The 19493-nt window shown below is 51.8% G+C and overlaps 5 protein-coding genes across 5 annotated transcripts; 4 read left to right on the top strand and 1 right to left on the bottom strand.

The window, feature by feature from the left end:
- Positions 1 to 817: 817 nt before the first annotated feature.
- Positions 818 to 3646, bottom strand: BDP55DRAFT_598050 (kinase-like domain-containing protein). Its single transcript, XM_060571015.1, has 3 exons — positions 2748 to 3646; positions 1659 to 2697; positions 818 to 1599 (listed from the first exon to the last, which is right to left on the bottom strand). Exons 1-3 carry the CDS (start codon positions 3307 to 3309, stop codon positions 1239 to 1241), a joined length of 1962 nt encoding a protein of 653 aa, XP_060437025.1. The 5' UTR covers positions 3310 to 3646; the 3' UTR covers positions 818 to 1238.
- A 279-nt stretch (positions 3647 to 3925) lies between these two features.
- BDP55DRAFT_722506 (WW domain binding protein 11) lies at positions 3926 to 4798 on the top strand (the record flags this gene model as incomplete). Its single annotated transcript, XM_060578619.1, has 2 exons — positions 3926 to 3998; positions 4062 to 4798. The coding sequence occupies 2 exons, from the start codon at positions 3926 to 3928 to the stop codon at positions 4796 to 4798; spliced, it is 810 nt and encodes a 269-aa protein (XP_060437026.1).
- A 5918-nt stretch (positions 4799 to 10716) lies between these two features.
- BDP55DRAFT_15726 (uncharacterized protein) lies at positions 10717 to 11935 on the top strand. Its single transcript, XM_060565643.1, has 2 exons — positions 10717 to 11562; positions 11912 to 11935. The coding sequence occupies exon 1, from the start codon at positions 10828 to 10830 to the stop codon at positions 11464 to 11466; it is 639 nt and encodes a 212-aa protein (XP_060437027.1). The 5' UTR covers positions 10717 to 10827; the 3' UTR covers positions 11467 to 11562; positions 11912 to 11935.
- A 226-nt stretch (positions 11936 to 12161) lies between these two features.
- On the top strand, positions 12162 to 13164 carry BDP55DRAFT_15684 (uncharacterized protein). Its single transcript, XM_060565642.1, has 2 exons — positions 12162 to 12325; positions 12429 to 13164. Exons 1-2 carry the CDS (start codon positions 12307 to 12309, stop codon positions 12962 to 12964), a joined length of 555 nt encoding a protein of 184 aa, XP_060437028.1. The 5' UTR covers positions 12162 to 12306; the 3' UTR covers positions 12965 to 13164.
- Positions 13165 to 14436: 1272 nt separating this feature from the next.
- Positions 14437 to 15354, top strand: BDP55DRAFT_538684 (uncharacterized protein; the record flags this gene model as incomplete). The annotated part of the gene is made up of 1 exon (XM_060567972.1): positions 14437 to 15354. A coding segment is annotated over one exon (918 nt), but the record flags the coding sequence as incomplete, so codon positions are not given.
- Positions 15355 to 19493: the final 4139 nt, after the last annotated feature.

Below are 19493 nucleotides of genomic sequence, written 5' to 3' on the forward strand. Positions count from 1 at the left end.
TCCAAGCCAATCAACACCAACCTCCGTTTCAACCGCATTGGCTCTCGGTCCCCCGGGTAACTCCATCAGAAGGATAAGGTAAGGTATGGTAAGGTAAGGTACCTTTAGTGAGGAAACACCAAACGGCGAGAAGGGTAATCCTCCTCGTCTTGATTGTTTCTCTGGGCGTAGGTACTTTCCTGCGAGAAAGCGTAAGCCTACGTTTCCCACCCATTCGGGGTTTTCGAAGAGTCATAAAACAAACAAAAAGGGCTGATGTATGCCACTTGGACATCTTCTCTTCGTCCGAATGGGTTGCCTCTGCTTCCTGCTGCAAACGGACCCAGCTCGTTGGGAGCAGCGCGCGCACTGCACACTGCACTGCACCTTCGAATCGGGACGAGGAAAGAGAAGAAACGAAACAAACCAAAACGGCGTCAGCAAAAAAATAAAAAAATAAAAAAAAAAAAAAAAGAGAGAGAGAAAAAAAGGATGAATGATGATTACTGTCTTTGCGCCGAAAGGGAACGTGACCACCGAGCTGGGTCGAAGCGCACTCAATCGCATTTGTTTCAGAGTATGTGCTTATGCTGCTCGCTCGGAGCCGGCTGATCGACACACCACCACCACCACCACCACCACCACCAAAAACAGACCGTCGCCGTCAGGCTTTTGGCAGCCCCGATCGTTGGCTTAGCTGCCGTCATGCCGAGAGGCGAGGCTGGTCATATCTGCTTCAACTAAGGCAGGTACTCTCGCGGGGCTTCGCGCAAGCCTCAAAAGATGACGCGGACGGCGTTGACACTCCATTGTCGGTAAGTAAGCTGACCGGATGTGTGATAGGAAGAAAATGTCAATTGTTTCTGTGCGTGTCTATCGTCTCTAGTCCCACGTGTGTGTCGGATGTTCGGCCGTCTGCAACGCCGTCCCATCCCCTAGAATTAATCCCAACCGAAAAGTAAAGACCCTGCTTGCTTGATGCTGTGTTAGCAGGCCTGTCAACCTGAACCTGTCCATCTGCAAACTCCAACGCAAAAAGAAATGCCCGAAATCTCATCTCAAACATGCCGTTGCTGCAGGGCAGTCCAGTCCCAAACTCATACAAGTAGTCCCTCGCCCCCATCGAACACCGCCTTATGCTCCCCCAATGACGTCCGTCTCATCATCATCGTAATTAGAATCTTTGAGTTCCACTCTCAGAGGAAGCCTCTCCGGATTGTTGGCCGACTAAATTGCGTCCATTTCCACACAGGTCTGCCCTACAGCATCGTGCCGAAGGTGTCCTCCTCCTCCTTGAAGGGAATGGGTTTGCGCGGACTTGCGTCGTCCGTAGTCTTCCGGTGTCGGAATGTGAAGCCGACAAAGAGGCTCTTGCCCATCTCGTCATCACGGTCCGCCATAGTCTCGAGGGCCTGCTGCTTGTCATGCACCTCCTTGTACTTGGCCATGTCTGCCTCGTTACTGAAGTCATCGAAGTACCCGGCGTCCGTCTCTGAATCGAGCTCAGGCACGAATGGAGCCTTAGTGGTTCGAAGCGTGTCCCAGTCAACCTCGGCAAAGTAGTGGTGAGAGTTGATCTCCTTGAAGTTGGAAAAGCGCTTGGACCGAGAGTTGATGCAACTAAAGCGTGGTGTTAGATGATGTCACAAAACATGTCAACCGTGACAGGGCCCACTTACGTCGTGATGAAGTTCCAAGTGCGGTTGCTGAGGAAGTAGTTAGGGTCCTCCCAAACGGGACGCTTGAGCACCTCGCGCCAGTGCTTCAAGTTTCTCCAAGTCTCGTCAGGTGTGGAGCCCGCAAAGGGAGGGAATCCTGTCAGAGCCTCGAACAGCATGCAACCTAAACTCCAGTAGTCCACCGTGTAGTCATATTCGTCACCTCGAAGAACTTCGGGCGCCATGTAATCGGGCGAGCCAACGATGGACTTGGCGTAGTTCATATCCTTTGCGCGCATTGTTTGGTACCCTTCCCTTCGCTCAGCCACCGTTCGCTTGTCCATGGGCTTTCCGAAAGGCACCGAGGTCTCGGATGCCTTTTCGAGACGGACTCTCATAGATTCGATCTTGGCCGGTGCAAGCATACCAGCAGCTAGTCCAAAGTCTGTGAGCTTGACGTGTCCGGTAGAATCGACCAGGAAGTTCTCCGGCTTCAAGTCTCGGTGAATGTAACCAAGCTGGTGAAGAGCATCAACGGAGCAGAACATCTCGGCGATATAGAAACGAGCATGACGGTTGCTCAGAACGCCCGTGTTGTTGAGTAGGGTACGGAAATCTCCTCCTGGCACATACTCCATGGCAAGATAGATACTCTTGTCATCTTGGAATGAGTAAAGAAGCCGCACAAGCCAATCACTCTTGGCAGTGGTCAGAATGTCGCGCTCTGTCAACACGTGGCGAACTTCGTCAAGCTTGAACAGCAACTTCTTGCTCATCACCTTCAATGCGCAGACCTCCCGAGTATCCTTCTTCTGCGCCAGGAAGACCTGGCCATAGCCTCCCTGTCCAACCTGGGTGAGGATCTGGAAATCACCCTGGCGAAGTCTGACTCGTCTCTTTCTGAGGTTTGCACGCTCTCGTCCCTTGTACTTCTGCCACATTTGGTTGTACGTCGCTTCATCAGTCTCTGGTGGAGGCGGAATCTCCGACTGGAAGTTATTCAGGCGGTTCTGTCTAGAGCCGACATAGGTAAGAAGGTCGAAATAGTAGTCGAGGAAGTCTGCTATTGATCAGTTTTGCAAATACCAAGTTTGACGGAGTTCAACATACAGAGCTGCGTCACGTTGACGAGTCTTCGCACATTAGGGCGCTGCAGGATCTCCAGCTCTTCAGGAGTCAGCGCTCTCTGGGTGTTGAACTTGTTCCTAGGAGTTACAGCCTTCTCTTTGGGCTGGTAGAGCTCGTGGCGGGAGATGGCTGCATGGCTCTGTTGGTATGGCGAGTCGTTGCCCCCCAGGCGCGTGGGAGGCGTGTTCTCCTGTCCATGGGACTTCTTCAAGGGGCTGCCAGCTGAAGTCGCCCCCTTGTGCAAGACGCTGTCCTCGACGTTGGGGCTGTATTCGTTGCCTCTTCCCGAGGACTGCGGGGTCGTGATCACACTCAATGGGCGATCGAGTCTGGGTCTCTCCAGAACAGGCGTGCTCAACTTGAGCGCATTGTCGAAGGACTCGGGCAATTCGTGGGCGCCGGGGGGGTTCGTCCTCTTGCTTGGGCTGCCTTGGGGTGTGCTGGCTGGGTTGATGAAGCTGTTTCTCGTAGGCGTCTCGGGTCGCGATGCTGCATTGTTGTCCCTGGTTCCTCCAGGGAACAAATTGGCCATGAAGCCCGACATTGTTGATGATGTCGCCCAACAAACAGATCGGGGCTTGGATTGAGGGAGGATGCGGGCGGGGGGGGCGAAACGTAAAGGTAGCGACCAAACGATCAACCAATATGCGTGGAGGGGTAATCGAGAAAGATGTTTGGGGAGGATCGAAAAGCACTGCAAGGTACGAATAGAGTTGCGTGCTCGAGATAAAGCGTAACCAACGCGGGTTATTATGTTGTTATCTTCTCCGCCGTGGGGTTGACTTGGGTAGGAATCCAGGCGTGCCAGGGCGATGGATGGAGACAGACTGCCCAAGATCTACCCGACCTACGGAGGCTGACCACTGCACAGTCGATCGCTAGGTGGGCATTTGCGTATTAGGGGGAACAAGGGAACAAAGCGACAGTGTTATTGGGTACTGCGGGGCATCAAGTCAACAATGTTGCAGGGGCAACAATCAGGCCCCTGTCCAGCTGAAGTCTGCACGTGATGCGATAAGGCGATCGATAACGACAGCAACCCCAAATCATCTTATCGCTATCAGAGCAATTGATCTGCCAAGGTTGGCTTGAAGCTTTCTTGTGATATTGACATTCAACCTCCTACAACAAACCCCATCACGCCCATACGAACGCCCAAAATGCCGAAAGAAAAGAACTACAACCCAGTCAATGCTCAGCGCAAGGCCGACAAAGCGAAAGCTATCAAGAAAGGTAAAGCCTCCAACTTGCAAGGCATTAGCAAGTGAAGCTGCCACTAACCAACCACTCTTCCAGGCAAGGCCGAAGTCCAAGGCCGTCGCAACGAGAAACTCGCACGCCGCAACCCCGAAAGACTCCAGAAACAAATAGACGACCTCAAAGGCATTACAACAAACGGAGGCAAGCTCTCGCGCCATGAAGAGCAGGTCCTCGAAGGCCTCGAGAAAGAGCTACGCGCAGTGAACAAGGCGCGCGAAGCGCTCGGCGACAAAGCACCCACGTTTAGCCGCGGAGGAGGATACAACAACCGCGATGGCGATTCTTCCGGTGGAGTTCTCGGAAAGCGAAGGCGAGAAAACGACGAATTGACGAGCGACGACGACGTCCCCGACGACGTGAAGCGGATCCCCATGCCGCGAGACACACCGCCGCCGATCCCGAAAGAACTGATGGACAAGTGGCATGCAAAAAGACGCGCTAGGTGGCAAGCAGAAAAGGCAGAGAGGGAACCGCCGGAGGAGCGAGAGAAGAAGGAGAAGGAGGCAAAGGCCCCCGCGCCAGAGCCAAAGACCGTATACGAGGCGAAGCCGATGGTCCGGAATTTGACAAAGGAAGCTGTCACGGCCTTCGTGCCTACGCACGTCAAGATGAAACTGGACAAGGGCAAGGGCCAAGGCGGTCTGATGGAGCCTGAAGAGGCGGACCGGCTGGAGCAGGAGGGCTACCTTCCGACAAATGCATCTCTCGGAGAATCAGAGAGCACTAAACCCCACCAGGTTATGGTGGAGGATGCGGAGGATGAGGACGTCTGAGTGGGGCCGTATGGTTCAGAATGTCAACGACAATACAAGCCTTGATCATGGCCACGGGTCCGACAAGTCAGTCTCCATTGCTCTCAGCTGCCATATGTTACGCAGAGCAACGAGGACTGTTGCGGCTGGTAGCCCACTCGCACGCCCACAGCTCCAGGGAGGGGGGACTATTGATGAAGCGGACGGCGAGGGCACAATCCACCAGAAGGTTGCGAGGCCTCGGATACGCGGCACGCGTGAACTAGAATGAGGATAGCAGAGGGGTGAACGATGTTCACAGAACAGAACCCTATAGTCCGCTGTGGCTTCACTGCCAGAGTACACAAGTACAGAACAGAAGCTTGGACAGACAACCGGGCTCTGCACTCGGTGCGTCAGTTTTGCGACTCTGAGATTGCGCTACATGGAGGCCCCCAGATATCACGTCTTGTGAGACGGCCACGACCAATGAATGATTCGATGCGTCCATCTCAGTCGTTGCTTTTGTGCGAAGCCGCTTTCTGTCTCATTCACGAGCAACAGTATCTTTATAAGATAGGGTATCCGGCCATCTCCAAGGCTTAATAAACAAGATTCATCACGTGTATCCTGCTTTTCTATAACTATGACATGCGGAATTGGCAGTCCAGACGTTTCTATGTTGGATGGCAAAGTTACGGTGTCAAGGTCGCCAGCCATCGACATCCTAACCCCCTTTCAATCAGCAAGGTAGGTAGGTCAACCATCAACGGTCTCCCGGGCGCCTACAACTCCTCTTCCTCTTTTTGATATGGACGCTTACAGTGTCTCGTTACTCAATGGGGCAGTGTAGTTATCTTCTCCCGGCAGGAGATTTATGTATGAGCGACAGGGCCGTCGACATTCACATTTCTGTTGGTCAGCTCTAAAAGGACCTTTCCGCTGTGGACATGCAGAACGTCCAAGGCGTTCGATAATTGTGATATAAGGAGTAAGAAGAACATTCAGGTGCCGAGCATCCACAACGATGAGTCCATGAAGGGTGAAGTAATCTACCTCTCGGAGTTGGTGATCTCTCCGTCCCCTCAGATGCAAAGATCTGCTTCCAAAATCTCTAACTCCCCGAACAGAACTTTGACCCCCTCTTACCATTTCCACATATCACCTCCGCCACCAACCTTTTCCTCAGCTCTACGGTTTTAAATGATATAAGAGTGACAATGACATGTTCTAGACCAGCGTCAGATCATCGTTCATTCTGAGGTGGCGAAACGACCACCAGCGAGCAGAGATTCTGCACCCGAGTAGTGTTCATGTTGCTTTTGGGCCCTTGAAGAGCGAGCGGGAATAAGGTATTAGGCAAGTGGGTGGCAGACAGCATATGATGCCAATCAACGCACGACTAGCTAGCTGCCTTTTAGTTGTGGCTTCCATTATCATAATCACCTTACCACACTCTCTGAAGGGTATTATATCAGCAGTATATAAAGAATAGATAGAATAATAGTAGTAATGATGACAGCCAGAATAATAACCATAATGGGAGTAACAAAGTGATGGTAATAATGTAAATAAGAGAGATAGAGAAAATGTATGAAGCGGTAAACTGTTGTGCCACCCTACTTGGTAGGCAACGTACCAAGAGAAGCTTCCTTGGGAGAAGAGTACACATGCACCAGTCTTTCCATCTCTGTGGATTTTATGAACGGCTTCCCTGGCGCTTAGATTGATGAACAGCATCTATAACATGGCCCTTCTAGGCTTTCTCGCCCAAAGAGAGGGGGGGCGAGAATAGGGGCTACCTACCATAAAGGGGTAAAATTGTACACGAAAAAAAGTAGTGAAGGATTCACCCTTGATACGAAAGAACCGCTTCGAAGCTGCCTAGAATCGCATATAAAATTTCACTTCTCCAAGAGTCGTACTGATTTCTACTCATCCTTATCCAAAATTCAGCGAAAACAGTCATCTAGACTGACCCATACGAGGGGCAGACTTCCCGTCCCTCAACGCATCAAAAATACTCAGAAGATGGGCTCAGGAAGGTTCGAATCTCGTCCTCGAAGAATTGTGGCTCGGGCTTAGTACGGGAATATGGCAGGACATTGATTCTGCCTATCATCATCGGGCGATGCTTGCCCTTCCGACGCTCGACTAGGTCGAGGTACTTGCGACAGTCAACATGTATTGTTACAACATGTAGGCAAGTTATCTTTGGTCATGAAGGCGTGATGCTCCGCCGACAGCGAATGTGGTTGGGCTTTTCACATATCCTGAGGTGATGAACAGTGGCCCGGAACACAAGCCATCTAAGAAATTTGGTCACCTCTAAAGTCAGAAGCATCACCGCAAACCCCAAATGTTTTGCAAACACCGAGCTAATAAAATCCACGGAAGTGGCTTCAGGACTGGAAAGAATGAGAGCTTTTACCTTTGCTATTGACCAATTAACATCTTCAAGATGTTCAGATTGACATACCTGAGGGTAATAGCCGACGACGCATATAGTTCAGAGACCGAAACAGAACACTCTGCCATTCACAAGCAGGAGCAGTCGTCTCAAGAACCCCATCCCCCAATTGTCGCTCATCCCAAGGGGGTGTACACCCCCCTGTATCGACTTACAAAAGCCCTGATTGGCTGCCGTTCCTGCCATTCGATGTTCCGTCATACTTTAGTTGGCCACGCCATAAGCCGTTCAACAATTCTTCCGCACCATGCGCACACCAACTTCACCACGTCTGTGGACGTGAAAGCCCCCACTGCGGTCAGAAGTCGAAAAGTTCCAATGAATGCTATCAATCAGCTTTCGATCGGGAGGCCAAGCCGGTGTCTCGGAAGTGCCAACGATAGAAGCCATAGTAAGAAATCAGCAGGCTTAGGAACGCCATTAGGCTGGCTGTTGAAGTTGTTCCTGTTTCAAAGCCATATGAGAAGCTGGCCTCTGATCGGAGATGTCACCGGGCAAGTAGGATTCGACGGGACCCATAAACCTGTACCGAGATCCTTTCCAGGACATGCATGCAACTCTGCACGCAGGAAGTGAGCAGAGGCCAGTTCACCCACGCAGTAGCGTGTCAACACCCTAGAGGACGCCTTCAACAGACATCTGTATCTATCGTGATAAGTTTGATTGATCGCTGAGAAGCGGGAAAGAATCTGCTGGTACTTTTGGTGCCATTCCTGGTACGCTTGGTCGGGTTGTCCTCGCCAACCGATGTTATCTGTAATCAGAGCCTCTCTGGTTTGGCACGCTCAATGGACCTCGGGTTGCATTGGCCGCATTTCAAGGCCTAGAAGGATTTTCTAACAGTGGTTAATCAAGGCATAACTCGAGGCAAAGTGCTGAATCCCGTGGAACAGAATGGTGAGACACGGCTGCAATATTGGGATCCTAAGACTCCCCGACCTAGGCCAGGTGGCCAGGTCGATAAATCATCGATGTTGAATGTGTATTTTCGTCCGTGGCGTTTTACTTTCGTCTTCGGCAGTTCTCAGACGCTCACTCAGCTCACAAGCTGCATGGGAGTGCGTAAACGGTAAAGGGGGTGTTGTCAGTTTACCTTGCGAACTTGCATTTTCCATCTGCTATCCGGACCCGATTACCTTAACCGTTTGAAAGTCCGAAGGGTCATTCCAAGTCGTGTCGGGTACCACTGGAATGTAAAAACGGGAAGATTCTGGCGTGCATGTATCTTTCCGGGTCTCTGTTACATGATCCGCATGTGTGACGTTCAGCATCAGGGCTTCAGCATGTTGTTGTTGGAGGTATGGAAGTCTGGCGTTTGATCCGGGATAAATAATAGCATACCATTTGCATATGGTCACTGATGAAAGTGACATGATATAGAGTGATGTAGTGGCAGCCGTGTTTTCGCAACAATGCGTTACTCCAACAGTTGATCTTTGGATGTGTACTCCGTACCACCTCCCCTACCCCACGGCTGGCGCGTGACATCCAGGATTGATTCGCTCAGGCGCTCGTATCTCTGGCCTTTAGAGTAGAGTCGGGAGAAACGGTTGCGTTGGTTTCGGAGATATTCCAGTACTTTGAGGGAGCCATGCAAAGTGATGAGAGTCTCGGCCGTCGAAAATCGAGATACCCCTTATCCCCGATGTGCGGTATAGGTGCAGCCGATTTCGACCTTCTTGGAGAGATAATCGACGGTATAGGATACAATACGTAGTTGGCCAATTTCTTACAATGATTTCACTTCTAAAATCACACGAATGAGGAATGTTGTGATACTCGAGACGTGGTGCATGGAGATCGGATTTAATATTGGTCAATGGCGATGGTGTATGGTGGAGTATTATCCATGTAACTTAAGCGTGAGGCGTTTCGATGCTGCGCAGGGTAGCAGGCAAGGTACCTTGGGTGGGAGCAGTGTCATCGAGATCGTCGTGGCAATGAGTCGGATCGTTGACTCTATGGCGGGGATGAATTCGAATCTGGGCCGTCTGGCGAATTGGCTGCAAGGAATTGGGTTCTAGATTCTGTTCGCTCGCAGTAAGAGGTGCCTATGTCCTGCAATCAGTGATTTGAAACATTGCCGAGGGCCATCAATGAAGACGAGGATATCTGCGAAGCATCATGAGTTGATACCGGAGACAGAATGGAAAGGGGCTGGCCGAGATGCGGAGCTGGAGGATGAGATGCAGGTGAGAGGTTATGTTGGGAGTGAAAGCGTACGTGTCGTGCGTGTCTTGGAGCACTCTGAGGTGCGATGGCGATGGCGATGGCGATGGCGATCTTTGAGATGTTGATGATGAATGGGCATTACTGGAAACCGCACAGGCATCAGGTCATGATTGCATGTGATGAGCATGAAGAAATGATTGGAAGGAGTTGGAACCGATTGGCTATGAATTTTTCTTCTCCTTGACCACCCTGGTAGGTACGTTAAGGTAAGGGAAAGTGCGACGAAAAGCTGAAAGGGTACCGATACGTCGGTGGGGACTTGATCTCAACACGGTGCCTTGAGGAAGGTAAGTACGGAGTTGGCACTGCAGGTTCCCATGGAAGCCATGCTTAGCACACTGTGATAAACGGTACGAAAGGTGCAGAATAACCGTACAGCACCGACAGACGCACGTTGGAGCCGGTTATTATGCAGGATTTCAATGGAGGGCTGGACCTTCCCACAGCCAAGGATATGTAGACCAAGAAGATGCTTCTCCAGTATCCACCGTTCAAAGGTAGTCAGCAGGTGCGGCCAAGACATAATACACCTTAGTCAACTTGGTAAGCCACGTAAGGCATCTCGGGGATGGGCGACGCAAGTCATCCTTTTGCTCTATCAAGATTAGCAGAGCTAGGTAATACCAGGCACCGTCACCTTTACCTTGAGATGGAGTTAGGGGCGTGTGGCAAAGACGCGATGATGAGGCTTGACGAATGCTGTCGCGGCGACTGTGGGGAAGCAGAGCCCAGGATACCTACCCAGAAAGGGTAACTGAAAGAAACCGTTAGCGTTCACAAGGCGCAGGTGCGTCTGCAAGTTGTCAGTGCCCATTGAGTGTCATGCAGCAAGACAATGTTGTGCCAGAAGTAGTAAAGATTGGGGGACTGGGGAACGAACTACTGAGGGGAGGGGAGGGGAGGCGCCGGGCACTTGGGAAGGCGTCGATGAGAGGACCCGGGAAGTGAACCTTGGAAAGAAGCCAACCTGGAAAGGGACATGGGAGGAGCAACCTAGGCCGTTTGATGGAAGGCAAGGTACCTCCCTAAGACGACGGATTATTACCTCACCTCAGGCGACTCGCGAAGGGCCCAGCGCCTGCCACCTACCTGGATTTGCCACCTAGCGCCTTCCCCTGCCGGAGTTTGATCCGGCGGCCAATCAGCAGCATTGTTTCCACCGGATTGAGTTCCGTGACGTTGGGCATCCATCACTGGTCGACTCTCCATAATCTTCCGGAAACCACCTGCCCAACCTATCAAGATACAGAAAGAATCACTTACCTTCTGGCCTTCATTTCGCTCTCAAATCTTGCACATCCCATACATTCCCGTAAGCCGTCCGTCCATCGCTCTCCCTCGCTCTCCCTCGCTTTCCCTCGCGCAGCCGATGCTGCTGGCTGGTCCTTGGTCCAAAGTCACTTGCTGTTCAGTTTCGCTACCCTCACCTCCTCGTCTTCTTCCACCAACACCACCACCACCACCACCACCACCACCGTCGCTACCACTTGGCACCGGCGTCTCCTCTTCTACTTCCTCCTCGTCCTCGTCCTCGTCCTCCTACTGTTGTCTGGGCATTGTACATTGTCCACCAAGACCCATACGCCACTCGACCCTGTCACCTCTCGCAATGGCTGGCCTTTCCCTTGAGCCCACGGATACTCCCCCAAACTTGACTCTCAGACAAACTCCATTTTCGGCTCCGACTTCAACCCCATTGCGCTCCTTGACTTTTGGTCCCGTCTGCACTATGCGACCTCATCCTCGGCCGTCTTACTCTACCTTAGCAAACCACTTCTCAATATCCTCACATTTCGACTCTGGCGCCTTCTTACCATCAAAGCATTGCATTCAGGCCCCCAGTTCCGCTTCTACGTACAACCCCTCAGTTGTCGCCCTTGTGTCTATCCACCCTCCCGCTCGTTTTTGTTGCTTCGATACACACAACGCCGAATGTGACGACTGTGCGAGCCCTGTTCATCTCATAGCAGTACCTACGTCTTCGCTCCATGTACGCCACCCCATGTAGGTGTGAACGCACCGGCTGTCTTTCCTGTCCGTTGTTTGAGACATCTGGCAACTTAAGTCGCCTGATGTAAAAAGACACACATTGGGTGGAACAGCTGTAAATCTATTCTCTCACTTCATCCCCTGTCAGTTCCAGCCCCGGTAGAAACCCCCGACGCGCATATTCGCAGCCCTTCTCCCACGTCCTTCATTGGGGGGCCCGCTCAAATATCCTGTCGCGCCCCCATTCATCGGCATGGCACTTCAGCCCCAGTCACTTTGTTGCCCGTATCCTGTCGTAGACTTTGCACCAAACATACGCCCGACCCGAAGCCAGCAAACAGGAGTTCTTCCTCCTCCACCCCTGGTTTCCAAAACTAATCTTTTATTTTATTTTATTTTCATTCGCAACCATCTTCTGTCAGCATCTTCTTGCGGCTTTGATACTCATAGCCTCTCAAATTCAGATGCTAGCTGCTATCCAGCAAAGCCTTCGAGTTTTTCTTCAGATCTCGCCATCAACGCCGTCAAGACAATCTCCCTACTCGCCGAACCTACCAGGCCTAGCTAACCCAGAATGAGAGCCATCTGATGCCCATGCAGAAGGCAATATGACGGCTCAGTCAGTCTACCCCGAGTTGTTGCCAATGTATACTACACCACAGCAACCGCTCCTATCGCCCATAAACGAGTGTCAGCAGTGCCAGCGGTGGTCCGGATGCGATTGCTACGCGACTGACCCGGCAGTCTCTCCGGGTACTCCGGCCTCTTCGATGGCCTCCGTATACCAGGAGGTTGATATTCAGGCCTGTCAGATGTTCAACTCGGCGTCAGCGACTCCGTCGGACTTTCCAACGGCTAAATGGGCACCTCGATGCGAGGTATGGCCAACGTACCAGCAGTTGGACTTCCAGCCACCTGATTCCGTTATAAACAACCTACCTCATCCGTGGCCAAATCCCGTTAACACTACCCCTACTCTAGGCCAACACTGGCAACATTTGTCCGACAATCAACTCCAGGCTGATTTGAACCCGGGAAGAACGTCAACACGCCAAACGCCGAGGATGGCTTACGGTCGAAACCCGGAATCGATGCGTCAACCACCCATGAAGAAAGCACGTCTCGTGGCCAGAGAGCACGCCTCACGGATGGACACGGTTTCTTACGACGCAGACGCCAAGTGCACCGAGGCCGCCAACACGCACCAGCAAAGTGACCACGAAACCTGCTCTTCACCAAGACCGGAAGGGAAAAAGACGTATCGCGTCAAAAACCGAGCCGCCGCAAAGCGATGCCGCGAGAAGACAAAACAACATGAACTAGATCTCACTGCTCAAGAAAAGCAAGTTACACAAGAGCGAATGTATCTGGATGCTTATGTAGCAGCACTCAAAAACGAGATTCTAGTCCTGAGAAGCCAGATTCTTGAACACGGAGACTGCGACTGCGAGATAATCCGAGGATACATTGCAAGAACAGCTAATAATATCAGCATCGGGCTTCCTGGAGAATGCTAGTTGGCGTAGCGAGAGAATACAAGGGCAACATTTACTCATCCTGTCTTTCGCTGTTGGACGGATACAACGCCCGAAGTTCGAACAAGATCGAGGTCTTGAATATCAGGTATAGCAAAAGACTCTTGATGCTAGCCTCACATCTACACGATATGTGAATTAAGGTAGGCTTTCCTTCATTCTTTGCTCCAAGCACTCCTCCTCCTCCTCCACTTCTTCTTCTCTCTCCAGAGGCAGAGCAACAAGCTCTATGTTCGAGACCTTGGCCAGAGTCTGTTTACTTTGCATTCTTCCCGAAATTCCCACCATCTTGGACGCGGCTATTCTCTCGATACTATTCAGACCTCCCCCTCCTCTTACTAGACACAAGCTAACTACTGCTGTAGGCATATTGCACTGACCATGGCGGGTTTGTGCCATGTTCTCTCCATAAATCTCTGCTGCAATGTTGCGATGCAGTCAGCCAACCACAAGTACAATTTGGAGAAGCGCGCTCTGAGGGGGCAGAAAAACCCCCACCCCAAAGACGCCCCGGTTGGGCTTAACATCTCGGAACCACCCCCCGCCAATCAACGGCCGCCTGAGCCAGTTCCAGACGCCAAGACGACCCGATTAGCAGTGCCGCATGTATCTCGACCTGCTGGCGGGTTGCATTACAACTGGCGCCACCAGGGTCTTTGTGCAACCGAATGATCTCCTACGCTCAACTGTTTTCTTTTCTTCTTTCTTCACGCCTTTTCGTGTCTCCCCGCTTTATTCCCTTCGGCGGAATTTCATCGAAAGCAGTCGTAAGTTACTGATTCATTATCCGTTGTCGCCCGGGTGCACCAGGCTTGGGTTTTAGCAGCCATAAGCAAAGTGTGCAGATTGTCGGGAGTGTCTAATCCTAATTTCTGGCCGGGCTGCTGACACGAACCGACAGCTGAGCTGGGGTCCGATGCGCCAGCAAACTCTCGATAGCCACAGCGGCCACTCGCACCTACGACATCCTTGCATTTCTGTCCCTTCTGTGGATGGATGGATCGCGCAGCAGCAGCCTCTACCTTGCTAATGGGCTAGCCTGGCCATGGCCAGACGATTCCATGGCTTTGGGGAGCTTTGCGAGCCAAACTTAACCTCTTTTATGTGGTTTTCGTTTATTAATATTATTTTTCATTTCTTCCCTTTTTGGTTTTCTTATTTGCCTAGGGGGAATCGCGGCAGCTTTCCCGGCATCGGAACAATCCAAGTGGCCCAGCCAGCAACGGGCACGGGGATTTGGCCTGAGGGCCACCGTCTTGTCCATCCATTTCGTCATACCTGTCTACCTCACGAGCTCCCAAGAAATTGAGAAACTACTCGACGGGACGGGTCTTGTCAGCACTCCCAAACACCTGCAACAGCAAAATAACACCACGACGATAACGAGAACGATACAATCACTTCCAACATGGCCAGCGGGTGGGCAGTATGACACGCACCATCAAAACGACTGAGACTTACCAAGCGACGCGGCGGGCGGATCTGCTCTGGCGGTTGAGGCCCGCTCTGGCTCTGGCTCTGGCTGTGCCCTCACTCAATTCGTCCACCCGCGCCATTTCAATTGCTACGACGAATACGCAGACCTCGCCGTATCAGCTACACGCCTACGCCCATCATATCTACGCCTCCTTTTCCACTGTTTGTGGCCATCTCGGTTGCCTACCAGGCCTGCCCATGGTCCTGTGGCAACGCTCACGATGAAACCACAGCGCGAGCTTTTACCTGCGGGCCCAACAGCAGCCAGCAGCGCCTCATCGGAACGGGAGGCAACCCCGCAATCTGCCACTGGTACCACGTCTTCTGCACCAAGACGACGTCCCCAGACAAAAATTGCCTGCACCTCATGTCGCCGCAGGAAATCGAAATGCGATGGTCAACGTCCTGTGTGTTCCTTGTGCGCGGGCATGGGTCGCACCCGCTGCGAGTACGATGCCGGTCCCGACGTCACACGCTTCGCTGCCCTGAAAACAAAACACGAGGAGCTTCAACGCCGCCTTTCTCTCTTTGAAGAGCTCTTCCGCCTCCTATCTAAGCGCTCCGAGCCGGAATCCGTCGAAATTATTAGGCGGATGCGGACTCTGAATATGGAAACTGATCTGGACGACCTGGTTAAGTTCATCAAAAACGCCGACCTGCTCATCCAGCTGGCTTCTGCACAAGCTGAACCCCCTGCATCGGGGGCACCAGGTTCTGGCACGAACCACCAAGACCCTCCCGCAGAAGATCTTTCCTCCCTACTCGAGCTATTGTATATCACACTCAGCCTCATGGCTTCTCCATTCCCCGTGGCACTGGCTGACCCCAAGATATCAGAAAATCGGCGGTTTCCAAACTCGACGCAACGGCTCGCTTGGCCTTTCTTGATACGATAAGACTTCAAATCGAGGCCTTCATCTCTATCGAGCGTAGTCAGTCTGGCCCCGCTGAGTCGATCAAGATGGTAGGGCTGGTGGATGGGGAGATGGATGGTGCTGTGGATGGAGAACTACAGGACGGCGTCGATGGCGTGCACCGCCATGAGTCAGGGGTACCTCTCAAGCGACTACTAAACGATGATACGACGAAACCGAGATGATGCACGATGCATGTTATGGAAGGCCGACACGTCTTTGCATGGCAGGTATGACGGACGATGCTTACGAATGGGCGAAGCAGTTGGGCTCGCATGACGAAGGCGTTTTCAAAAACTAATCAGCAACGCTTGAGACGGCAATATCTACATATTGGCTGCGTATTACTCAGCGGCACGATGGGTCTAGGTCCTGCCCATGGCGATAGTCTTACTTCGACGACGGTACTCTGCATGGTATCCGGAGATCACGAGCCATTGGGAGTATCACGGCTGTACAACTTTGCACAAGCAGCGACGCCGGCCCTGACACATCATGGCTCGTTCAAGGTTCCACAACGGGACGAGGAAGTTGGAAAGACGGGTGCGGGAGGCATCGAATGCCGAAGTTCATGTTCAGCGGCTGCACGGGCAGAAAGGGAGCACGACGTCGCATCTGCGGACACCAAATATGCCTTTCGGAGATTTGCTATGCCCGGGAGAGGGGCAGCATGCAAAAGAAAAGAGCCAACAAGACGAATCTCTTGACGAATTTAAGGTATCGTGATATTTTAACGAACTCGAGTTATAAGGTATTTGCCGAGTCGCTTCGCATTACACAAAAGGAACAGTGAGCCTACTCTGGAATACAGAACGACATTATTCAGTGGTTCGTTCGGCTTAGGGTGAATACTTCTTTAGACTTAAGCATGTGACCGACCTTTCAGCTTACACACCAAGAACTGAGCTTTAAGCTGTCAAGTCGAGCCCTGTGACAGTATCACCCTACAAAAAGGTCTACTGGGATGAGATGGGCTGGCTTTCTTTTCAGCCTCTTCCGGCTGTACGTCAAATGAATGCGAATGTCTCGATCAAAACGTCATGATGCGCACTGATGGGAGGGTGTGGTCCATGCCGGAGCACTAAGGTAGTTCAGGGGTGTTTGTCCCTTGTACGTTGGTACCTAGTGAAGAATGAGGTATCCGTGCCAAACTACGGGGTCCTCTTTCTGGGCTAATTTTTGTTATATTTTGTTCTATTCCCCTCCGGTCTACGGTGTGCCTTTTTCCCTTCTCCAGCGGTCGCTCAAGGGTGACGGACGATATCTCATGTTCCCAGCCTTTCTAGCCCTACCGGGCGTGCAGGCGTACGACGCCTCGGGCCGAGTGCTGCATTGTAAACGTGCCCTTGCCTCTTACCTCTAATGGTCAGATGTTAATCACGGTTGGCCGATAGGGGAGAGAATATTGGACAGAGAGACACGATAAATCGATAAGTAATCAGGCGAGAGTGTAATTCCTGATGCAGCGTCAACGCCATTGAGGACTGAGAGTCTGTGGCACGTGATGTCTTTTCGGAAAGGGGAAGATTGATTCCATGAAGGCGTACGGAGTACCACAGTACGGACGGTTCCTTTGAATATGGGTACCTACACAAGGCTAGGTGCCGGCAGGCAACTAAACCAGCTGCAGGCGAGGGAAAAAAACAACAAAGGGCGGTAAGAGAATGGTGGCTGGGGAAAGGAGAAAAAGAGAGACACATGGGGGGACCATCAGAGCGATGAACCTCGAGGGCCAAGATCTCTTTCAGACGGCGCGCGTGTCTAAGAGCGGAGAGAGGGAAAAGGAGGATCACGATGCACTTTTTAATCCGTTTGTTGTTTGCGGCAGCAGCCAGCTAGCAGCAGTAGCGACAGGACCAGTCACGGGAGCGAGCGGTCGGTCGGTCAGTCTTCGGCCGACGTGGTTATCGGTTCCGACTTCCGGTTCCGAAAAAGTTCCAAGGTCCATGTTCCCTGAACTTTGAGCATGGTCAGTTAGACTTTTGGGAGCCTCAGAGCTTAGAGAAAAGGAAGGTTTGCCAGATTGCCATGAAAAAGACCGAGAAGAAGACTAAATATCGGTTCGACGGGTTTGCGATGGGCCCGACAACTTGCGAGTCTGCAATGCGACAGCAACCCGAACCCATCAAGTTCTTTCGTCACCCATGTTGCGTTCTTCTTTTGGCGGCTTGGTCCAGGTTTGGTTATTGCTCTACATTCTGGGTTAATGATCGGATGTTCTTCCGCGCACGTGTGTGCGTGTGCGATGTGAGATTACCTGTTCCTCTCAAAGAACCAATTGCAGGCTTTTCCCCTTGAGCTTTTTGCCTGGCTATGGAATTGGACGGATACCTACCCTCACGGATATTGAAGGTACACGTTTGGTGGTGCTCCACTTTTCCGGTTTCGTCCTAAAGAGGATTGGGGCCGGCTAGGTTGGCAGGTGCGGTTTAGTACTAAAGGGAAAGTAAGAGGGGAACGTGGGAAAGGAAAGGTGAGGGAGAGACCTGAGAGGAAGTGATGGCGGGGACGTGGAGGAGACAAGTCACAGAACATGCGGCGGCTTTTTTGGCGCGGGATTCTCCGTGCTGAGGGTGATGTGGATGTGAGATGGACGAGACGAGGCTGGCTGGCACGTGCCAGGGTAATATGGAAGCTGGCCAGGATCTTGTCACCTTGTCTATATTAGAGAGGAAAAGCGTTCGAGAGGCACGTGGAAGGTACCAGCATTCGAAAAGGTACTTTGGGAAGTTTGGGGTAATCCGTAACTTGATGAGATCTGGTTGCGGGTGGGCGCGTGGGTGAAGTACCTCGGGTGAGCCGCCATCATAGTACGGATACAGAGTATGGAGTACCAGGTAATACCTAATTTATGCACAGACCAGATTTGAGCGGTTGTATCCGTATAATGTAAGCAAATGAGGCTGGAGGCTTGAGGCTTGAAGTATTGTACCAGAGTGCGGCGGGAGAATTACTGTGGCATAAGGTACGTACTTTGAGCGATGGGGGTCGTTTCCGAGGGTTGAAAGCGGCCGGAGCCGGCGTGGGAGACGGGACATGCGAGGATTGCAAGGGATGCTGTGAAGCGTCGGCGGTTGGCGGGAACCGAACCGTTCGGGGGGTGTTGAGCAGTCAGAACTTTTGAAAGAGTGTGGTTCCGCTACCGGCCGGATGCCGAGTGTCTAGGTCATTAGTGCTTGATGACTCTTTTCCGTTCTCATATGTGCATCTCACTAGGTATGGATAATCTGGTATGCGAGGTATTGGCAGTCATACTGTTTCGTTTTCGAGCAGTCATGGATTCGGTGATTCAGTCACGGTGAAATCACCACTCTTTTCAATTGTTGCTGTTATATGGTTGACGGCGTCACGGACTTCTTCTGATTCGAGTAAAGATGCGCATTTTGTGTCTCTCCAGATCTCGATCGTAGAAAGACATGTTGTTGAGGGGGCAGCATTATTGGAAGATCAGAGGAATATTCCTTCCAAAGCACTTCGAGATAATGTCATGATTGCGTTGTTCGATAATCTGTGGTTGGTGATTTTTTGTGTGGAGAAGCGGGAGCCGGAAGACTAGGCAGTTAGGCGGGGGAATATCCGTAGGGGAACCAGAGAAATCTCGATAGTGCGGTATACCGCATATGCTCTATAAGGCAAGTTTCCCCCCCTTTAGAGGGGTAGGCAGTCGTCTTTGTCAGACCTTCTTGCATTATGCGGCTCTCCATACATCCAGCACCCAGGAGAGAGTGTTCCGAGTATGTGTCTGCTGATCTGCGCTGTCTTACAGACTCAGGCAAGTTCGGTGTTGGAGTAAAGATGTCATGGGTTCGGATGTGGTCTGCTGGGCCAAAAAATGATTCATGATTTCTTACCATTGTTTGGTTTCGGTGGTGGAGTTCTTAGAGGCCGAGAATCGGCCCAGAGTCCAGACCTTCCCGGGGCGAGGTTTTCAACGACTAATTGAAATACGCCATTGGTCGGTTTTCGACTCGCGACTTTCGCCTTGAGCCGCCCCGACGCCCTTGACTAACATGAACTTGTCAGTGAAGGGCACAGTCAACAGACAACATGACCATTTCCCCGGGGGTTGCTTCACTTTATTCCCACCAATATTACGCTAATAGCATTGATTCTATAACGCC

This window comes from Colletotrichum godetiae, assembly GCF_030913485.1.
Source record: "Colletotrichum godetiae strain CBS 193.32 chromosome Unknown BDP55scaffold_1, whole genome shotgun sequence".
NCBI lineage: Eukaryota > Fungi > Ascomycota > Sordariomycetes > Glomerellales > Glomerellaceae > Colletotrichum > Colletotrichum godetiae.